At 44.4% G+C, this 22,170-nt stretch overlaps 1 protein-coding gene across 1 annotated transcript in view; it reads right to left on the bottom strand.

Annotated features, from left to right (window-relative positions):
- Positions 1–14,972, bottom strand: part of C5 (complement C5) — a 98,557-nt gene extending 83,585 nt beyond the window's left edge. Inside the window, exons 1-5 of the mRNA XM_089685259.1 lie at positions 14,801–14,972; positions 6,420–6,612; positions 5,784–5,946; positions 1,756–1,826; positions 976–1,067 (exon numbers count right to left, since the gene is read on the bottom strand). Coding sequence (XP_089541385.1) covers positions 976–1,067; positions 1,756–1,826; positions 5,784–5,946; positions 6,420–6,612; positions 14,801–14,865 — 584 coding nt within the window. The 5' untranslated portion in view covers positions 14,866–14,972. The remainder of the gene's footprint in view (positions 1–975; positions 1,068–1,755; positions 1,827–5,783; positions 5,947–6,419; positions 6,613–14,800) is intronic.
- Between the last annotated feature and the right edge of the window lie 7,198 nt (positions 14,973–22,170).

Genomic DNA, 22,170 nt, shown 5'->3' with positions numbered 1-22,170 from the left:
CACTTTAAAAAACACCAAAAGGTACAAAGTGTGAGGAACAGAGCCCGAACTATGTTGGAGGGATCTTAGTGCTGAACTAAAGAAGGTAGTGCTGACCAGAGTCCATCCATAGCTGAGTGCCCCCTTCACAAATTACTTATCGAAGGTCATTGAACCTTATCAGCAGCAACCCCTTCCCCCATTTGAAATATATATTTGTAGCACAATGTCCTATTCAGATGTGTTGGCCAAATAGCAAACATCCCTGCACGCTGAAGGACTATTTTTCAGGATTTGGGGGGTGCCACCCAAGGTAGGTGGCCTTTTTTTTTTTTTAAACAGCTATTCACACATTTCTTTAGTATAATATGATAGGAGCAGAATGTAACTGGGTGAGCAGTACACACATTTAAAGAGATGGCAGGGATATTTTCTCTGATACACAGTAACAACTTTCACAGATAGCTTTTTCAAGCAAAGGCAGAGCATGGAAATTGGTAAGACAGGCCGAAGCCTCAGGGGATAGCAACAGCAAACAAAAGCTCACATTTGCAAACTTACCTGAATTGCCTTATTAAATTAGCTACACAAAAGTATAACCCAACAGATTATTGTGTAGTGGGCAAGAAGGAAGTAGCAACCAGCCCAGTGAGCCAGTGCAAAGCACAGTAGAGCCATTTAAAAGGAATTTCTGGTTTATTGAACAGTGTTTTGGTTCTTTTTGGTACACCTCTCATAATGTGTCCTAAATGACAACTGTTGATCAGACCATGATGAGAAAGTTCAGAAGAGGATCATCCAATGTGTATACGAACCTTTAACCAAAAATGGCCAGTGTAATATCTCTAGTTTTGTACAGATACTGGAATTTATGCACACTAGGTAACCTTTTACATGGTAACTTGTTATGTAGATTTACAGGTCTGATGAAAATACATTATTTCTATGAAATTAAATTTCTGAATCTTCATGAGCAGATGATGGTAAGATATTCACCTGGGATTGGCTGGAATCTTGAAATCTGGGAATGAAATGACACCTGTGACATCGTCTTGTGTTATTATGTCCATTTTCACTTTCTCAGGATCCTGTTGATTAAATTATAAACACAATTATTTTAAAGAGAATTTAACAGACTGGAGGTATGCTGCCATTGAGCATGCATTCTCCTTTTCAGCCGGTAGGTGAGCTTTAGGTCTATTTTTACATTTTGCAGACTTCTCCCTATTGCTTCTTTGTAGTAAAGTGCTTGTTGCTTACAGAGTTCATTAGCTCAGGATGAAATTCACACACACACACACGGGAATAAGTCAGAGCAGTGAGTCCTCTATTATTGGAAGGCTTTTTGTGAAGGTTTCAGTCAGCCAAAGCCAGGAAGTAAGGTGCTTCTGCTGTGTTGTTTTGTAATATAAACCATATGGCTTTGGAACTGTCATGTATTAAATGTTTATTAATATAATGTAAATAATAAACGTATATATTTATAAAATCTATCTATGTGTCTATCATTCCATTTAATGGAAGTGCTGGCTGCAGCTATAAATATGCTTTAGAAAGGCTTCATCAAGCTTTAGCAATAGGTTTAGGTGACCTGCAGCATAGGTTTGCACTGCGATGCAAACAAATGTCACCGCTGTCTTCCCTTGCATGTTGCACTTATGTGCTCTTGCATGTCTTCCCGAGGCACACTGTGGAGGGGACACTAACAGGTCGGACAGGTCTAATAAAACTGCTTATGTTTTCAATAAGCTGAATAAAGACAACATGATGATTTACCATGAAAGTTAGAGTGACTCTGCGGCGGGCTGGTCTCAGCTCTTCATCCATGGAATAGACCCGGATCTTCACTGTGGATATATAACATAGACATTATGGGTATCTCTAACTTGTCTATGGACCTGATTTACTAAAGGGAGAATTGAGGAAAAATGAAACCAAGAGAACCTGTTCGCATTTTAGAAAAATCATAAGTCATAAGTTGGGGAAAATTCCTTTTTTGGTTGGATGCTTGAAGCAAACATGGGAGTACTTTGTGTTCCTTCACCTCACTTCACACTTTGGTAAATCTCCCATGTGTAAGGGATTATCTATGTTGTGTTCATCCTAAAGCATATTTAAACATAATAACAAAAATGTAATATATTACAGCTTACCAGTCCTGGGATGTGGTGGCTGCAAGTGGAGTTCCACTCACCCTGTCAAAAAATAAAAGTCAGCAGTTACAAAAACTGTAGCTGCTGACTTTTAAAAAACAGCCACTTACCTGTCCCTCGGTCCCGTGGTGTGTCCCCCACAGCCCTTTTCAACGGCCGTCCTGTATTCCAGGAGGCCGGCATCTTCAGTGTGGGCACCCGGCTCTGACAGCATGCGGCTTCACAACCGGGTACCCACTGCCCATGCGCGAGTAGTGCTGCACTTCATGAATGGACCTGTAGTCTTCTGGGACCTGTCACGTGTCCCAAAAGACTACAGGGAGGGAGGACACCTTCCTCTTCCGATCACCCTGTCAAATTTGGATACCTGCCCCCCCCCCCCCATCCCCCAAAGGTGCAAATCCTTAATGGAGAGCTGGGGAGCAGTCCTTAAAGTGAAACTTCTCCTTTTTGGTGGAGCTCCGTTTTTACCCACATTGTGCGTTGTCATTGTAATCACCAGCAAGTCACTTTCTATTTGACTTTCACTTTTCTACATACAGTACCTGCTGCTTATTTTTATCATTGTATTTCATACACATATAGCACCCCCCTATCCTACTAGTAGGAAATGTCAGAGGTCAGATTGTCTGATATTTCACCTCAGGGTTGCATTCTTGATGTGTAGTGAGAATGAAAATAGATGGGCACCAGTCACTTTTTAACAATTTAGAAGGTTTATTAGGAACCAATAAACTCTAGGAATAGAAGGTTAAGGTCAAAAGGTACCTCAGCCTACAGTATGAATCATGCACTCCAAATACTGCTTCCAGTTATACAGACAGAACCTTTAAGCTTGAGATCAGCACACTGAATATTAGGACAAATGAAAAACAACAAACCCTCTACCTACAGCTGTACAGAAAAAAAAATTAAACTGGAGCAGCACCATATATTCTTCCATCTGTAAGCAGTTGTAGCCCTATACTCACTAGACGAACCACCAGATGTACTACAGTGTTCAAGTATTCCCCTTGGCAGCTGAGAAACATTGGTGTACCAACCTTTTGTGGCACATTTTCAAAACCTTTTTCTGTGTGGCCTTGCCTTCTACAAAATAACACTCAAGACAAACTATTGCTGGAAGGACAAGGCCACAGCTTTATTATCCTTTAAATCACCTTAATAAACAGATTCTTAATTAGACATAATGAAACATCAACCTATCTAAATTAGTGCTGATCCCATGTATACCATGAGCTCCCAACTTTAACATTATACCATTATAATAAAGGCAGGGGCGGCTGGCTACCTCCAAAGAGGTGAGTGTTTCTACACTTTGCCCCTTGTAAGGACTCTTATACTTTCACTCCCTTCTTCTAACCTTCTCCAATTTTGACCTTTTGCCTCCCTCCTTTGGAGGGTAACTGCCTCATAAGTCCTCACTTTAGTTTAGATGTTTCCAGTAGCCATTGTTCCCTTTCCTTAAAGTGTATTTCCACTTTTGCAGCCGAACTGTGATAACACCTACTTTATATTAGTTACATGTTCTCATGATCACAGCATAACATAGAAAAAGAAATTGCTGATGGGGACTGTGGAGTAATGTTTAAAGTGATACTAAAGCTTTGTTTTTTTTTTAATAAAATAACAAAAATGTCATGCTTACCTGCTCTGTGCAGTAGTTTTGCACACAGCTGCCCTGAACCTCTTCTTGTCAGGTCCCTCGCTGATGCTCTGGCCCCTCCCCCTTCAGCAGTGTCCTCAGGGAAAGCTGCTTGCCCTGGGGGGAACCACTACGTGCTCACTTCTGAGCTGCTGCTCTATGCATTCATAAGACACAGCAGTGGCTTGGCCCTGCCCCTGATCTCTCCTCATTGGCTGTGATTGAAGCAGCGTGAGCCCATGGGCTCCTACCAACAGGCTCCTGCTGCTCTCTCAGCCAATCAGGAGGGAGAGTCCCCATACAGCTGAGGCTTTTGTGAACATTTCTGGAGGGGGCTCAGGTAAGGACTGAGGGGGATGGGGAAGATAGAATGCATGAAGTTAAAAAGCCTTGAGACTTTAGAACCACTTCACCATATTTAATCCTGTCTGCTTTGTGTTCACAATTCTTTATTATCAGCTATAAAATAGATTTGAACACTATGGGGAAGATTTACTAAAATTGGTGTACTAAGAATCTAGTGCTGCCGTGCATGGTAGCCAATCAGCTTCTAACTTCAGCTTGTTCAATTAGAATTTGACAACAAAACCTGGAAGCTGATTGGTTTCTATGCAGAGCTGCACCAGATTTTCCATGCACCAGTTTTAGTAAATAACCATGTATCTGTCCTACAAAAGTGTTAAAAATGTAGAAACTGCCCTTTTGCTATAGCTCAAGCTGGCCAAAGATGGATCAAACTTCAGCCAGTTCAGCAGAGACCAGCCAGAATAATTTATTGAGACTGTCCAGAAATTCTTGGAAACAGTCATGACACCTTCTACATAAAAACATCTATAAGGTAAGACATATTTTTTAAAATCTTTTTTAGGTATGCTGTGTGAATGGAAACACATAACAAACATATAGTGGGTTTTTTACAAATATGAATGCAAAAGATGAAACTCTCTTTAAGGTCAAGGGGCCTTCTAGCTCTTTAGAACACTCTTCGGCAGACAAAGTCTCTCCCTGGTGATCCATTACAGAATTTAGCTTAACTTCCCCTTGGCAGACCCTCCAGCCAAGCAGTGCAAGTTTTAAACCCAAGGTTTGGGATTATCTTTCTCTAAGCATATGTATGTGACCTCCCAAACCTGCTACCTAGAGAGGATCCAACAGCACACACCTTCTTCAGGCAGTGCCTAGGAGGTAAGAGAGCTTTCAGAAGATTCTCCTAAATATACCATCCCCCAGCATGCACCACTTGTATTAAACCTGCCAGTGGTTGGCCAGGAAGATATTAATATTTATAACCCTGATTATTGGATTATCTAAGGCTTCATTTACACGAGCAGCTCCTAAACTCGAGTTTAGGAGCTTTTGGCATTTTTTTGCCAAAGCTCCTAAACTCAACTCCATAAAAGCCTATGTGTCCATGTACACATAAGGCTTTTAGCAGAGTTTAGGAGCTGCCGCGTTTAGGTGAGGTTAAACCTCCCTGTCCTGAATGCGGAAGTATCGCGTTCCGCGACCGCGGGAAAATGCAAACCGTGGCAAAATTGTGGCCAAATCCCTGCACTGCGGTTGGTGTGTTTTGCCACGGTTTAGCCATGATTTGCGGTTTTCCGCGGTTAGGGTAGGTTTCGTGTACATGGAGCCTTACACTACTGCCTAAGACATATTCCAGCAGAAGGCAGAAGCAAACAATAACTAGAACGTAGGGGAAATGAACAGAAAGCAAAACTTTAAATTCAGCTCAGGTTGATTACAACCCAGCAAGCTAAACTTAATTAGTTACTCCTGCTTAGAGCCGGGTGTCTACACACAGACCTGTAATGGTTATTTGTAGACCACCAAATAAAATCAGCACCAATCAGATGATCAAAAAAGTATAATCACAAAGCAGAATGTACAGCCTGCATACAAAATAAGTAAACATGGCTGCCCTGTGTACATATGCAGTAAAAATATAACAGAGCAGAATATCTAGAAGGTTCCCTTTAGGCGAGAGGAGCGTTTCATGATGTTACCGGATTGGTCAGGTGTGTAGACAGCTTTGTCAGTCTGGATGAATAGGAATCCATTCTGGTAAGTAACTGCCACTTTTTCCTCTTTGGTGAAAGATTTTGATTGTGCTTGAAGGTAAACATACTGCATTACACCATCTTTCCGTGGTAAATCCTTTGGCTGAATCTGCAGAAAACAGGAAATGGAGAGCAATATATGAAATATAATCATATTTGAATTAATATCTGTAATAGCCAAGTGCAACCAATTACTGGTTCACACATTCACCTGATAACTTGGCTAAAGTCCTCTCAGGTCACCTTAATATGAGTAATACATGGCAGCAAGTTCAGCAGGCTTTTCACAGTGCTTCTGGTGTAGGGCTGCATTCTTCTGTTGTAATACAATGTAACCTCTTAAGCCTGTTTGTAAGCCTCTTATGTTGAACTTTGAGGGTGGGGACTGCAGTGGGCCCAGAGACATGGTGGCACTGTAACGTAGGAACACACTGGCTGTACATTCACCAATTTAGAGCTTGTCAGAAGATGGAATACTGGCAACTAAACATCTGGGAAGTGGATTTAGGTTAATCAGCAGCCCTACTGTGTACATCAAATCAACTGAGTCTGTTTGTTATAAAGAACAGAGCCCACACATACCTGGAGGTTGACCAGCCCTTGGAAGTTGTTGGCTTTGGTCAGATCAAGGCTCTGCACTGCATACGTGGTTCTTTTATCTGGAAAACTGAGCAATGAAATTTTTATTTGTAAATTTTCCTTTTGCCCAAAAGCCTGAACGACTACAGTTTCCTTTGCTCCAATTCTCCATAGTCGGGGCCCTGTCACCAGGTATCTGCAGAGAAAACAGAATAATATGTATGTGAATAAAGAAAATTAGGAGTACCCTCCTGGGGCTACCTGTGTGCTAAAGAAAGTCTCCATGAAGAAGATAAACTCATTCCTGTATAATAATAATAATAATAATAATAATTCTAAATACTCTCAGGGGGGTTGTCTGTGATTACAGTCCTCACTTTCACAGAACACACACAACCTATGCTATCTGAGTTCTTGTCTGCCCCCCAAAAGGACCTGCTGAGCAGTCCCTAGATTCTTTCCCAAGCAAATGTATATGCAGCCAGGCAAATAGTCACTTTTCTGGCTCAATGATCCGTCTAGGAGTATCCTTTCTTGATGTTTTATATGGGTGCAGGGTAACTGTGAGATACTCCTGTAGAGACAATTAGTAACTTGAGGACACTTGTTTCTTTCTCAGAGCTTCCTAAAACAGACATTGCAGCAGCAAATAATGGACTAAACTACACAGAGACACCATAAGAAATGTCCACCTTTTAAATGTATGTAAACCCTCACCTTCTACAACACATACAATTTAACACAGAAATGAACATTTTGTGTATAGATATTAAAAAAATTTTTTTTTTTTATAAGTGATCACATTCCCTCTGTTCTCAACTGCATAGAGAGCTGGGGGAGGAGAAACAACAGCACACTGGTTAACCAACTCAGTGAATGGCTGTGCAGGGGGGCGGTTAAAGTCTGATCATTGGAGGGAGAGCACATTGAGTTCCCAGCAGAGAAATGACCATGCTGTGCTCTGGACCATTTTCGATAGGAAAGCAAAGTAACTGGCAGGAACACCAGGGATTTCACACAAAGGGAGCAATACAAAGAGAACTGGATACTTTTTCATACAAGTACACGGTACAGCAAGCACATATCAGGAATGCAAAATGTTGGATTTAAATATTCTTTAAGAACAAGCTGACACTTATGCATGTGGACTAGTAACAGCACACAGACCCTGGGATCTCACACACCGGACTGTATTCACAAATGTCTCTGGATATTTGGATGCCTCCTTCCAATATCAGCCAGAAATGTCCCCCATGGACTCCTCAGACCAGATCCCCAGAGAAATCCCTTGATCAGCTCCAGCAAAGTTCAGCAGAATAGCTTCCCCCGCTAACCCAACTGGGACTCCGATAAGCAGATAAAAAAAGCACAGCTGGACTGCCCAGAAGGGCAGCTGCCCTTCAAGCTGGAAATCTCTCTTCCTGGACAAGAATCCCTCTCCTCCAGGCCTCAGATTACTTATGGGAACACTCCCCCAGGGATTGTCTGGGCCACATAAATAGTAAGGCTGTTTATTTGACTGTCCCAGCCCATCACATTCCAGAGCCCTCCAGAAGGCCGAGAGAAGCAGTCAAATCTGCAACCAGAGAGACACAGAACAGACCATAATATCACAAGCTGCTCAACTAATTACAGCAGAACTACAAGAACTACATTTACCTTAGCTAACTAGCAGCTTATCTGGCAGAGTGCTATGCTGTAGTGAAATGTCATTGGGGGACGTGCTGCAACCTAGCAAAATAAATATGTAACAACCATTCCATGTCATTCAGGTCAGCATAGGGTGCAGATCACAACTAGCCATCAGTTCCCCTGAACAGGTTAATATTCTGAGAAAGAAAAGCTCTAGAGCTGCCCACTTTGTGACATTAATGATTTTAACTCTTAAGACAGAAATCGGGAACAAAATCATCCTTCAGCAACAGCATTCATCTGCCAAACAACCCTCATTTATTGGCACTAATATTAAACATACAGTTATCCTCAAAAGTTTGCATACACTGGCAGAAATCATGAAATTTTGGCATTTACATTGAAAATATGACTGTTCATGCAAAAAAAACAAACAGTCTTTTATTTAAGGATAGTGATCATATGAAGCCATTTATTATCACATACCGTATATACTCGAGTATAAGCCGAGTTTTTCAGCACATTTTTTGTGCTGAAAAACGCCCCCCTCGGCTTATACTCGAGTCAACATCTGCAGATAGCGAGGCTCCGTCAAGGGGGGGCGCGTACAGGGGTGGGCAGAGGGCTGCTGTCTCTTACCTGGCTCCCGATAATCCATCCAGGAAGCGCTGCTCCTTCCGTCACTCCGGCTACTCCCTCACTCCTGCCGCTCGGCTCCGCCTCCTCACTGGTGATTGGCCGCCAGAACTGTAGCTCAGGAAAGGTACACAGGCGGCCAATCACGGGCGAGGAGGCGGAGCTGAGCGGACCCGCGAAAATCGAGTGAGGGAAAAGCCGGTAAGTGTGCAGTGCAGAGGTGCTGCTGCAACCACATATGCTGGCTGCAGCAGCACCATACTGCAACAGGGGTCAGCAAGTGTCATTGGTGTCAGTGGGAGGAATAGTGCCGCATCATTGGTGTCACTGATACTAATGATGGGGCATTATTCCTCCCACTGACACCAACGATGGGGCACTATTCCTCCCCCCCACTGACACCAATGATGGGGCACTATTCCTCCCAATGATACTAATGATGGGGCATTATTCCTCCCACTGACACCAACGATGGGGCACTATTCCTCCCAGTGATACCAATGATGGGGCACTATTCCTCCCACTGACACCAATGATGGGGCACTATTCCTCCCACTGACACCAATGATGGGGCACTATTCCTCCCACTGATACCAATGATGGGGCACTATTCCTCCCACTGACACCAATGATGGGGCACTATTCCTCCCACTGATACTAATGATGGGGCACTATTCCTCCCACTGACACCAATGATGGGGCACTATTCCTCCCACTGACACCAATTTTTTACATTGACTAGTAGGTGCCTCATTTCCCACCCTCGGCTTATACTCGAGTCAATAGTTTTTCCCAGTTTTTTGTGGTAAAATTAGGTACCTCGGCTTATATTCGGGTCGGCTTCCCACAGTTTCCCAGGCAGTTCACACAAAAATATCCAGCGATTCCCCAACGTTATACGCAAGGAGCAGGAACCGGAAGTGTCACAGCGGCCATCTTTGTTGGGGAATCGCTGGATATTTTTGTGTGAACTGCCTGGGAAACTGTGGGAACTGCCTGGTAATCCCCACAGAGTGGGGTTTGTCCAAACTGCTTATTTTTAATTCAATATGCAAGCAGATTCATTAAAATGATATTACTCTGAATATATATGGAGGTACGTCATGCTTTATAGACCTATGAATGTGAATGACATTTTAACATTACCCTAACAAAAAGTGAAGGAGGAGAGGAGGATAAAGTTCCTTTGGAGGATTTCTACATAATATATGATCAAGGCGTGGGTTCTTTCTACTGTTGGTAAGGGTATATTGGCCTTACTCACTAGAAGTGTCACGTGTGGGTAGGAATCTCACTGAGTGGATCACTTCAGGATTTTATAATTTTTTGAGCACGAGTGTTTTATTACCTTTTTTGGAAGGTTTTCACAAGTGTTTCACTATTTTATATCACTTAAAAGTTGCACAATTTTATGATACACATTTATGTGTGCATGTATGTGTATATATATATAATTTTTTTTTTTTTTTTCTCTTCTGATTATATTATGGTAATGCACTATTGTGAGTTTCTTTACTTTTGAGGTTTTTTCACAATCAACACTGCAAGAAATACAACTTTTTTTCTATTATTCTTTATCGAGACACTGGACTTTTATGATTTGGTTTTGGATCAATGAGACACTGGACTTTATGATTTTGTGTCAGTTTATGCATATAATTATATGGGGATAATTTTGTTGTTGCACATATAGGTAGATTATTTGTTTAAAGAGGGTAGATTTTCTTTGGACCTATTTATTTAAGTTCAAGCTTTCAAGGGTTGAAAGTTTTTTCCAATTTCGAATTAGTATAGGTGTAAGGGTGTTTTAGGATATCATTTTCACATTGTAATTATAAGTATTATTTCTCTTCCCCAGCAGACTCCAAGGGCATTTAAATTAAAGGTACAGTGTTCTGCACTAATATAAAGGCTCTCTGAAGCCTAGAAACCCTTTTAATAAGTTAAATTCGCAGCGAATAAATTCGCATCGAATCAAATTTATTCCGCAAATTCGGCGAATCAGCCGAATCGAATTTTTGAATAATTCGCTCATCTCTAGTACAGACACACAAGGTGACACATAAAATGGCAATTAAAAGTAATTTTCCCACATCTGTTACTTTTTAAATTGAAATTAGTGTGTGTATAAATAGTCAATGAGTTTGTCAGCTCTCACATGGATGCACTGAGCAGGCTAGATACTGAGCCATGGTGAGCAAAACGAACTGTCAAAAGACATGCGTAACAAGGCAATGGGACTTTATATAAGATGGAAAGGGATATAAAGAGATATCCATTGGCTTGAATATGCTAGTCAGTACTGTTCAATCACTTATTAGGAAGTGGAAAGTTTGGGGATCTCTTGATACCAAGCCAAGGTCAGGTAGACCAAGAAAGAACTGCCAGAAGAATTGTTTTGGATACAAAGAAAAACCTACAGGTAACCTCTGGCGAAATACAGGCTTCTCTGGAAAAAGACAGCGTGGTTGTTTTTAAGAAGCACAATACGGCAATACTTGAACAAACATGAGCTGCATGGTCAATTTGCCAGAAAGAAGCCTTTTCTGCGCCAATAGCACAAAAAAGCCTGGTAAAAATATGCCCGACAACAGCCTGACACACCTCTCTGCCTCATCCATGTTGCAAATGGATTAATTCAGAGCAATCAGATAAAGATGCCTAAACTGCATGGGAAAGGTGGGCAAAACAGCTTACAGATAACCATACATTTTACTAAATTAATATCAGTGAACATGCAGCTGCAATACAACTGAAACCCCCAGCCTACCGACTGAGAAAATTCCATAGATTCTCCCATCTGTGCTAAACAACGTAGATGGATGAATCTTCCACTGCTGGATATTGTATTCTGACAGCTGACAGGACACACAAACAGTGACTGAAGCTGATTGGCTGCAATCATTATTTGGCTGCCTTTTTCCACCTGGCTCCATTCATTTTTCATTTGAAACTGTGGTTGGCATGTCCAATCATGGCTCAAGTTTTGAACAGGTCGCAGGACTGGGCTGAAATTTAATTCATGTACTGTACAGGTGAAACTCAAAAAATTAGAATATCGTGCAAAAGTTCATTTATTTCAGTAATGCAACTTAAAAGGTGAAACTAATATAGGAGATAGACTCATTACATGCAAAGCAAGATAGTTCAAGCCGTGATTTGTCATAATTGTGATGATTATGGCTTACAGCTCATGAAACCCCAAATCCACAATCTCAGAAAATTAGAATATTACATGCAATCAATAAAACAAGGAACAAGGATTGTACATAGAACAATATCAGACCTCTGAAAAGTATAAGCATGCATATGTACTCAGTACTTGGTTTGGGCCCCTTTTGCAGCAATTACTGCCTCAATGCGGCGTGGCATGGAAGCTATCAGCCTGTGGCACTGCTGAGGTGTTATGGAAGACCAGGATGCTTCAATAGCAGCCTTCAGCTCTTCTGCATTGTTCGATCTCATGTCTCTCATCTTTCTCTTGGCAATGCCCCATATATTCTCTAAGGGGTTCAGGTCAGGCGAATTTGCTGGCCAATCAAGCACAGTGTGGGCAGGCGCCAAGTCCTGCTGGAAAATGAAGTTAGCATCCCCATAAAGCTAGTCTGCGGAAGGAAGCATGAAGTGTTCCAAAATATCCTGGTAGACGACTGCGTTGACCCTGAACTTAATGAAGCACAGTGGACCAACACCAGCAGGTGACATGGCTCCCCAAATCAACACTTCTTCCTCCATACTCTGGGTCCTTGGTTTCCAAATGAGATGAAAAAATTGCTCTCATCAGAAAAGAGGACTTTGGACCACAGAGCAACAGACCAGGTCTGTTTTTCTTTAGCCCAGGTAAGACGCTTCTGACGTTGTTTGTTGTTCAGGAGCGGCTTGACAAGAGAAATACGACATTTGAAGCCCATGTCCAGGATCCGTCTGTGTGTGGTGGCAATTGATGCACTGACTCCAGCCTCAGTCCACTCCTTGTGAATCCTCTCCAGGCTGTGGTCATCCCTGCTGCTTGTGCACCTTTTTTTTCCACACTTTTCCCTTCCACATAACTTTCTATTAATGTGCTTTGATACAGCACTTTGAGAACATCCAACTTCTTTTGCAATTACCTTTTGAGGCTTTCCCTCCTTATGGAGGGTGTCAATGATGGTTTTCTGCACAACTGTCAGGTCAGCAGTCTTTCCCATGATTGCGATTCCTACTGAACCAGACTGAGAGACCATTTAAAGGCTCAGGAACCCTTTGCAGTTGTTATGGCCTAATTAGCTGATTAGAGTGGGACACTTTGAGCCTAGAATATTGCACCTTTTCACAATATTCTAATTTTCTGAGATTGTGGATTTGGGGTTTTCATGAGCTGTAAGCCAGAATCATCACAATTATGACAAATCACGGCTTGAACTATCTTGCTTTACATGTAATGAGTCTATCGCTTATATTATTTTCACCTTTTAGGTTGCATTACTGAAATAAATGAACTTTTGCACGATATTCAAATATTTTTAGTTTCACCTGTATATCCAACTTAAAGCAGAACCCTCATTTTAGGTAAACAGATTACCATTGATTTACCTGAACAGTGACCAGAGTTTGCTCTTAGCACCTTTTACAAAATAAAACAATCTTTCCCAGCAATCGTCACATCCTTTTGTTATGGGCCACCCAGCCACCCTACCTACGCTAACCATTATGCCAATCGGAGTTCGCTTTGGTTGGTTTTCATATCTGTGAAGTTCTCGGGTTCAGATTGGGATTGGGATTGGGATTGGTTTTGGGATTGTAACATCAGGCTTGTGCCCACCATATGGCAACATGTGGAAACTACTCAAACTTGCTGCCTGCCTGCTACTAAATTTCACCAATCTGGTCAGCACTACTCCTTGCAATGGACCTGCAGTGCTGACCCCTATCAACCCCTTACCAACAGCCCTGTAGGGCCATAACCTACAACATTGCACACAACCCAAACAGCTGGAGTGGCATAAATAGTTTTTCAAATGCTGCTCCTGCCTGGTCAAATCATCAAATCATCAGGGCAGGACCAGCATAGCAGTCACTGAATATAATCATTTACATTTTTCAATTATAACAAATAGTAATGTACAAACTATTTTTCTATAGATATAGAAAATCAGCATTTACAATAAAAAAAGATTGAATCCAGTTTTGTAAACCTAATTTGGCATGCACAGATGTCAGTAATATGATTAATTAAAGGACAAAAAATAAAAGTAGCTTTGTATGCAGGAAAAGTATCATTGCAAATATTCCTAAAGCTGGCGTGCACAGTATGGAAGCATTTCCATGCATTCTTTTTGGAGTGGCCACACTCTGTAGCTTTGAACAGAGCTCATAGTGTCATAGGGCCACCAAGCAGGGATTACTGTAAAGCAATATATGAGGAGACTTGAGAGCCCCTCTCATAGTGATAACATAAAAAAAAAACTCCATTAATAAACTCCACCTATTGTGTATGCAAATATACATCTGCTGCCCACATTTACAGTCTGGTACACCACAACAGTGGGAGATCCCACACTTACAGGTAGATACCCATTTTGTTGCTATGGATGGCTACCCCTCCTAGATGGATACCACTGACCTATGGAAGGACACCTCTGACCTAGCAGTGTATACCACAGACCTATGGCTGGATATTCCTGACATATGGAAAAATAACCTTAATCTATTGATGGTTACCCCTACCATGGATGGATACAAAGGAATGATTGATGGATACCTCCGACTTATATGTGAATATCATTAATCTACGGATGGATACCCCTGACCTACAAGTGGACAACCCTGACCGATGGGTGGATACCCCTGACCTACAAGTGGACAACCCTGACCGATGGGTGGATATCGCTGACCTATGGATGGGTAGCCCTAACCTATGGATGCATACTAGTAACTGATGAGTGTATAATTCTGACCTGTGTGTGGATACCCCTCACCTATGGGTGGATACTCCTGACCCATGAGTGGATTTGTATGACAGATTGGTAGATACCCCTGACCTATGGATCTGCTATGGCTACAACTACACAATTACACTGAAAACAAGGGCCCTAAACAATGAGATTTTAACAACACAAGGTGAAATCTTGCCTTACGTTTGCTCTTGACTCTGGCTCCTTCCACAAAAAGCAATCAGAAAAGCGATTTGTAGTAGAATCATCGTGAATATAGGAGATAAGACCAGCAATATTTCAGCATGAGTGACCTATAGATCCAGTTGTAGGCTGGAGCAGATGCCTGCTGGTCATCACACTCTCCAGCTCCTTTGTTACACTGGCCTTCCTATATACTGATACTTTGCCCTCAAGCTTCATGTTTGCCTGTCCAGGTTAAAGCCGGCCTCTTTGTTTGTCACTGCGTTGGACAATACTCTGTTTGTCTTTCTTTATAGTGAAGAAATATCTTACCATCCTCCTTGTCACCTTTATCCTCAGCCAAGAAAACACAGCCTGTCTTTATAACCCAGAATGAGGAACACTTGGTGGAAAAACATCAAGTCTGAACAACTGTGAAAAGGCCACTCCACTTTATTATTATATAGGATTTCTATAGCACCAACAATTTACACAGTGCTTTACAACATAAGGGCAGACAGTACAATTACAATACAAATTAAGACAGGAGGATTCAGAGGGCCTTGCTCCTTAGAGCTCTTTTCTTTTACAGGGTAGACAGAACAGGCTAGGAGAAAGTCTTAGTCCTCATGCACACTGGACGTTTTTACAGCGGCTGCTTTTGGCTTTTGATGTTTTTTTCTAAAACCAGTACACTCCCCAGCATGTTATTCTATGTGTCCATGCACACATAGATTGTAATCAACATTTTTTGGCAGGAAAAAAACCCAGGACTAGTGAGTTTCTAGAGGAGTTTTTTACCTGTAAAAAAGCTCTAAAGCTGAAAAACACGGCCAAAATGAAGTAAAATGCGGTAAAACGCCACAAACTGGCGTTTTGGGACTTTTTTTGACCCCGAAAAAATTTTTGGGGTCCAAAAATGCTAAAAAACGCAAACACAGGAAAACGCTGCCAAATGCTAATGCAAAAACGCTAAAAAAGCTGAAAAACTCAAATTTTTAACGTGACTTTACACAGCTAACATTACCAGCGTTATAAAAAGGCCCAGTGTGCATGGAGCATTAAACAGCGTAGACAGAACAGGCTAGGAAAAAATTAACCTTAGTTAGAATTTGACTGGAACTACTCTTTAAAGACTGCATTTTAAAAAAATCTACCACCAAAACTTTGTTTAGTTTTGGATGAAGTTGGGAATGGTTAGCATCCCTGAAAAGTTTTTTTGCTCTCTGTCCCATTGACACTTCGGGGTTTATTTACTAAAGCTGGAGAGTCCAAAATCAGACTCCCTTCTGCATAGAAACCAATCAGCTTCCAGGTTTCATTGCCAAAGCTTCATTGAACAAGCTGAGGTTAGAAGCTGATTGGTTTCTATGCAGAAGGGAGTCTGATTTTGGACTCTCCAGCTTTAGTAAATAAACCCCTTCCTGTCCTGACACATAACTTGAAGTGAGAGGCACTTTTTGCTTAGGGAAGGGAAATATCCTTTAAGGGCTCCTTTTAACTTGTGGTTGGGGGGGCAGTAGAAATACACTCAATTAAGTCACATTTTTAACACTCCCAATAGGTACCCCTTAAAGTGGAACTCCACCCAAAAAGGGAAGTTCTGCTTTAAGGTCTTCTCCCCTGCTCCTTTGACATTTGGCTTTTTTTTGGGGGGAGGGGGGTGCCTGGTTTTGACAGGTACCCTCTCCCACTTCTGCTCAGATCACCTAGGCGATCTGAGTGGAAGTTTTCCTTCCCCCTCATTCCCCTCAGTCTTCTGCGACACGTCACAGGTCCCAGAAGACTGCGGGACCATTCACAATGTGCAGCGTGGCTCGTGCATGTGCAGGGGGCATCTGGCTGTGATGTTGCGAGCAGTCACAGCTGGGTGCCAACAGTTAAGATACCGATGTTAAGGACTAAACATGGTCCCTGGCGCTCTCTTGGGTGAGCATATCGTTGGATCCTAGTACAGCTAAGTGTCTAATTATTAAAAGTCAGCAGCTACAGTTTTTGTAGCTGCTGAAACAAAAGAAAATGGCTGTACACTCCGCTGGGACATGTAGATTTGTTTGGAAATACTCATAGACAATTGTTAAAACATTAGGTACCCAGATAAAAATACAAACAGAAGTGTTGACTCGTTTCACGCTCTATAGCACTTATCCATAACAAAGGTACAGCACTGAATGATATTTCTTATATGGTCCTTTAAAGCCACAGGTGTGGGAACTGCCTAATTGTCCATTAACCCAAACCAAGGGAAAACACAAATGGCCACATAGTCGGAAACTACACAGTGTTACTAAAAGTACACTGCTCAAAAAAATTAAAGGAACATTTTTTAATAAGAGTATAGCATCAAGTCAATTAAACTCCTGGGATATTGATCTGGTCAGTTAAGTAGCAGAGGGGGATGTTAATCAGTTTCAGCTGCTTTGGTGTTAACGAAATTACCAAGTGCACTAGATGGGCAACAATGAGATGACCCCCAAAACAGGAATGGTTTACAGGTGGAGGCCACTGACATTTATTCCCTACTCATCTTTTCTGACTGTGTTTCACTAGTTTTGGCTAGGGTCAGTGTCACTACCGATAGCATGAGGCAATACCTTGACCCTACAGAGGTTGCACAGACAGTCCAACTCCTCCAGGATGGCACATCAATTCCAGTGCCATTGCCAGAAGGTTTGATGTGTCTCCCAGCACAGTCTCAAGAGCATGAAGGAGATCCCAGGAGACAGGCAGTTACTCTAGGAGAGCTGGACAGGGCCTTAGAAGGTCCTTAACCCATCAGCAGGACCGGTATCTGCTCCTTTTTGCAAGTCGGAACAGGATGAGTACTGCCAAAAGCCTACAAAATGACCTCCAGCAGGCCACTGATTTATTTATTTCAGGTACTTATATAACGCCGTCAATTTACGCAGCGCTTTACACATATATATTGTACATTCACATCAGTCCCTAACCCTCAAGGGGTGTACAACCTAAGGTCCTTAACTCACATCCATACAAACACATACTAGGGCCAATTTAGACAGGATCCAATTAGCCTACCAGCATGTCTTTGGAGTGTGGGAGGAAACCGGAGTACCCAGAGGAAACCCACGCAGGCACAGGGAGAACATGCAAACTCCAGGCAGTTGGTGCCGTGGCTGGGATTTGAACCAACAGCATTATTACTGCCAGGCGGAATTGCTAACCATTTAGCCACTGTGCTGCCATCATGTGAATGTCTCTGACCAAACAATCAGAAACAGACTTCATGAGGGTGGCCTGAGGGCCCGACGTCCTCTAGTGGGCTCTGTGCTCACTGCCCAACACCATAGAGCTCGACTGGCATTTGCCATTGAACACCAGAATTGGCAGGTCTGCCGCTGGCACCCTGTGCTTTTCACAGATGAGAGTAAGTTCACCCTGAGCACATGTGACAGACGTAAAAGGGTCTGGAGAAGCCATGGAGAACGTTATGCTATCTGTAACATCGTTCAGCATGATCGTTTTGGTGGTGGGTCAGTGATGGTCTGGGGAGGCATATCCATGGAGGGATGCAAAGACCTCTACAGGCTAGACAATGGCACCCTGTGTCAGGGCAGGAGCTGAGGAACGGACAGGCAGGCCTAACAATGTAACGCACTGGCTGACGACAACCACCACCCACAGACTGAAGTCCCTCAGGGCGCGGAGTCTAAGTCCCAGGCTGCCCTTCACCAGGGCCCCTGATGGTGGGGATGGACTTGACGCAGCCAGGAACCAGGTCGCGGCCCCCGAGACACCTCAGCTGCGGTAATGGCCGCCGCCAATGGCGTGTAGCTGGTGGAAGAGACAAAAGAGTAGTCAGACAAGCCGGAGTCAACAACAACAGGACAAAACAGTACAGAACAGCAGACGAGAATCACAGGTCACGAGCCGGGTTCAGCAACAGAGGATCAGATCAAAGGAGAATGCAAAGAATAGTCAAGTCACAAGCCGAATCAGATACCAGGAGAGTCACGAGAGTCAGAACAGAGTAATAGCAACACAAAGACACAAGGCACAAGTGCAAAGAGCATGTGCGGGCCACAGGCTTATATGTCATCAGCCACACCCCTCTGGGGGATGGACCACAGAAACCTGAAGGCATAAAAGGATTCCCATCATGCACAGCAGAATCCAAGATGGACGCCAGCACATGGAGTCATAACCTCAGGGAAAAGGTAGGACCTTGACAGTACCTCCTCCTCAAGGGCCCCTCCCCCTCCGCGGATCAACAAAAGGTTTCTGAGGAAAGCGGGTATGAAAAGCGCGGAGGAGGGCAGGAGCATGGACATCCGCGGAAGGAACCCAGGAACGCTCCTCGGGACCATAACCGCGCCAATGAACCAGGAACTGTAATCGACCGCGCACCAATCGAGAGTCCAGGATCTGGCTCACCTCATACTCCTCATGACCGTCAACCCGGACAGGACGGGGCCGAGGAAGAGAGGTAGTGAAGCGATTGCAGATCAGAGGTTTCAACAGGGAAACATGAAAGATATTGGAGATCCGCATCCCAGACGGAAGGGCAAGGGCATAGGCCACCGGATTCACTTTGCGGAGAATGCGGAAAGGACCGACAAAACGGGGAGCTAATTTGGGTGTGGGCACCCGAAGATTGAGGTTGCGAGTAGACAACCACACCCAATCGCCGACCTGGTATGAAGGAGCGGGCAACCGTCTGCGATCAGCCTGGAATTTCTGGCGCTGAGCTGAGTCCCTCAAGGCCCTCTGGATCTGCCCCCATGAAGAACGCAGGGCAGCAAGATGGTTCTCCACAGCCAGAATGTCCTGTGGTGAGAACCTCTCAGGTAATACCGCGGGATGGAACCCATAGTTGGCCATGAAGGGAGACATCCCGGAGGAGGAGTTGACCGCCGAGTTCCTGGCAAACTCTGCCCACGGCAGGAGATCGGCCCAATCGTCCTGATGGTCTGAAACATAACACCGAAGGAATTGTTCTAAGGCCTGATTGGAACGCTCCGCAGCCCCATTGGACTGCGGGTGGTAGGCTGAAGAAAAGGAGAGACTTATACCCAACTGGGAGCAGAAGGCGCGCCAGAATCTGGACACGAACTGACTCCCGCGGTCTGAGACAATCACCTTAGGTAACCCATGCAGGCGAAAAATCTCCCTGGAAAAGACCGTGGCCAGTTCTTGCGCTGTGGGTAGTTTCCTGAGTGGAATGCAATGACACATCTTGGAAAACCGATCGACGATCATGAGGATGACCGTATGACCCCGAGACACCGGGAGGTCTACAATAAAGTCCATCCCTAGATGTGACCAAGGACGCTCCCCATTGGGAATGGGTTGCAGAAGACCCAAAGGGAGATGCCGTGGAGACTTATTCTGGGCACAGATCGAACATGCCGCTACATAAGAGGCAATGTCGGCACGGAGGGTTGGCCACCAGAATAAGCGAGAGACGACCCAACACAGCTGGTTCTTCCCCGGATGCCCGGCAGTTTTGGCGTTATGGTAGGTACGCAGCAAGCGGGTGCACAATCCCTCGGGTACGAAACATCTACCCTCCGGCTTCCCGGGAGGAGCATCAGTTTGAGCCGCCAAAATCTGCTCCCCAAGGGGAGAGGTCAGACTGGTGCGAATGGCAGCCAGGATCTGATCTGGAGGTATAAGTGAGATTGGCTCAGAGTCCTCCCTGGACAACTCAGAGTATTGGCGCGACAACGCATCAGCCCTGACATTCTTGGAACCAGGCAAATATGAAACCACATAGTTGAAGCGTGACAAGAACAGAGCCCATCTGGCCTGGCGGGATGTCAATCTCTTGGCCTCCGAAAGATAAGTCAGGTTCTTGTGATCGGTAAGAATGAGGACCGGAACCGCGGAACCCTCGAGCAGGTGCCTCCATTCCTTGAGAGCCAGAATGATGACCAACAACTCCCGATCTCCAATCTGGTAGTTGCACTCAGCTGAGGAAAGCTTCCTGGAGTAGAACCCGCAGGGAAGTAGGGGTCCATCGGGCGACCGACGCTGAGACAGGAGAGCCCCTACTCCCGTCTCGGAAGCATCAACTTCGAGGACGAAGGGCAACCCAGGATTGGGATGCGAAAGAATCGGAGCCAAAGCAAAGGCAGCTTTCAGAGCCTCGAAAGCTATGATGGCCTCGGATGGCCACTCGTGAGGGTTACTCCCCTTCTTGGTTAGGTCAGAGAGAGGCTTTGCCAATGTGGAGAAGTTCCTGATGAACTTCCGATAGTAGTTGGCAAAACCCAGAAAGCGCTGAATGGGCCGAAGACCATTGGGACGAGGCCACTGCAGAACCGCCGCAACCTTCTGAGGGTCCATGGAAAATCCCTCCGCGGAAATTATGTAGCCCAAAAAGGCAACCTGGGATCGATGGAACTCGCACTTCTCGAGTTTACAAAAGAGTCCGTTCTCACGCAATCGTTGCAGCACCTGCTTGACATCCTGGACATGGGACTCCATGGAGGTAGAGTAAACCAAGATGTCATCCAGGTAAACCACTACGCACTGCTGCAACAAATCATGAAGGACATCGTTTATGAATTCCTGAAAAACCGCGGGTGCGTTACACAATCCGAAGGGCATCACCAGGTATTCGTAGTGCCCAGTTCTGGTGTTAAACGCGGTCTTCCACTCATCCCCCTGTCTGATCCGTACGAGGTTGTACACCGCCCTAAGGTCGAGTTTGGTATAGACTGTTGCTCCCTTAAGGCGGTCGAACAACTCAGAAATCAAAGGAATTGGATATGCATTTTTAATGGTAATCCGATTGAGACCCCTATAATCGATGCAGGGCCTCAATTCCCCATCTTTCTTCTTTACGAAAAAAAAACCCGCTCCTGCTGGGGAAGTAGACTTACGAATGTGCCCCTGGGAAAGCGCATCCACAACGTACTCCTCCATGGCCTTATTCTCCGCAATCGAGAGAGGGTACACCCTGCCACGTGGAGGAGTGGCCCCAGGTTGCAAGGATATGGCGCAGTCGTAAGGACGATGCGGTGGTAAGGTACCAGCGCGTACCTTATCAAACACGTCCCGGTACTCCCCATAGTCGGTGGGCAACGCAGAGTCCGAGGAGGCACACAATACCTTAACCGGCCCCCGGATGCACCCGGCCCCACACTGTGGAGACCATGAGAGAATCTCGGCTGTTTGCCAATTGAAGGTTGGATTGTGCCTCTGGAGCCAGGGATACCCCAAAACCACCGAATAGTGTGGGGAAGAAATCACCTGAAAACAGGCCAACTCCCTGTGAACAGCCCCAATGGCTACCTCTATTGGCAGAGTCTCGTGGGTAACCTGCGGCGGTTGCAGGGGCCTGCCATCTAATGCTTCGAGAACCAATGGGGCAGCACGAGCCTGCAGGGGAATGGAGTGCTGTGCAGCAAACGAGCTGTCCAAGA

The sequence above is a fragment of the Staurois parvus genome, unplaced genomic scaffold (genome assembly GCF_062004578.1).
Source record: "Staurois parvus isolate SC_StPar_1 unplaced genomic scaffold, SC_StPar_1.0 ptg000365l, whole genome shotgun sequence".
Classification (NCBI taxonomy): Eukaryota; Metazoa; Chordata; class Amphibia; order Anura; family Ranidae; genus Staurois; species Staurois parvus.
The sequence above is the reverse complement of the archived record's forward strand: the minus strand, read 5'-3'. Positions and strand labels throughout refer to the sequence as shown.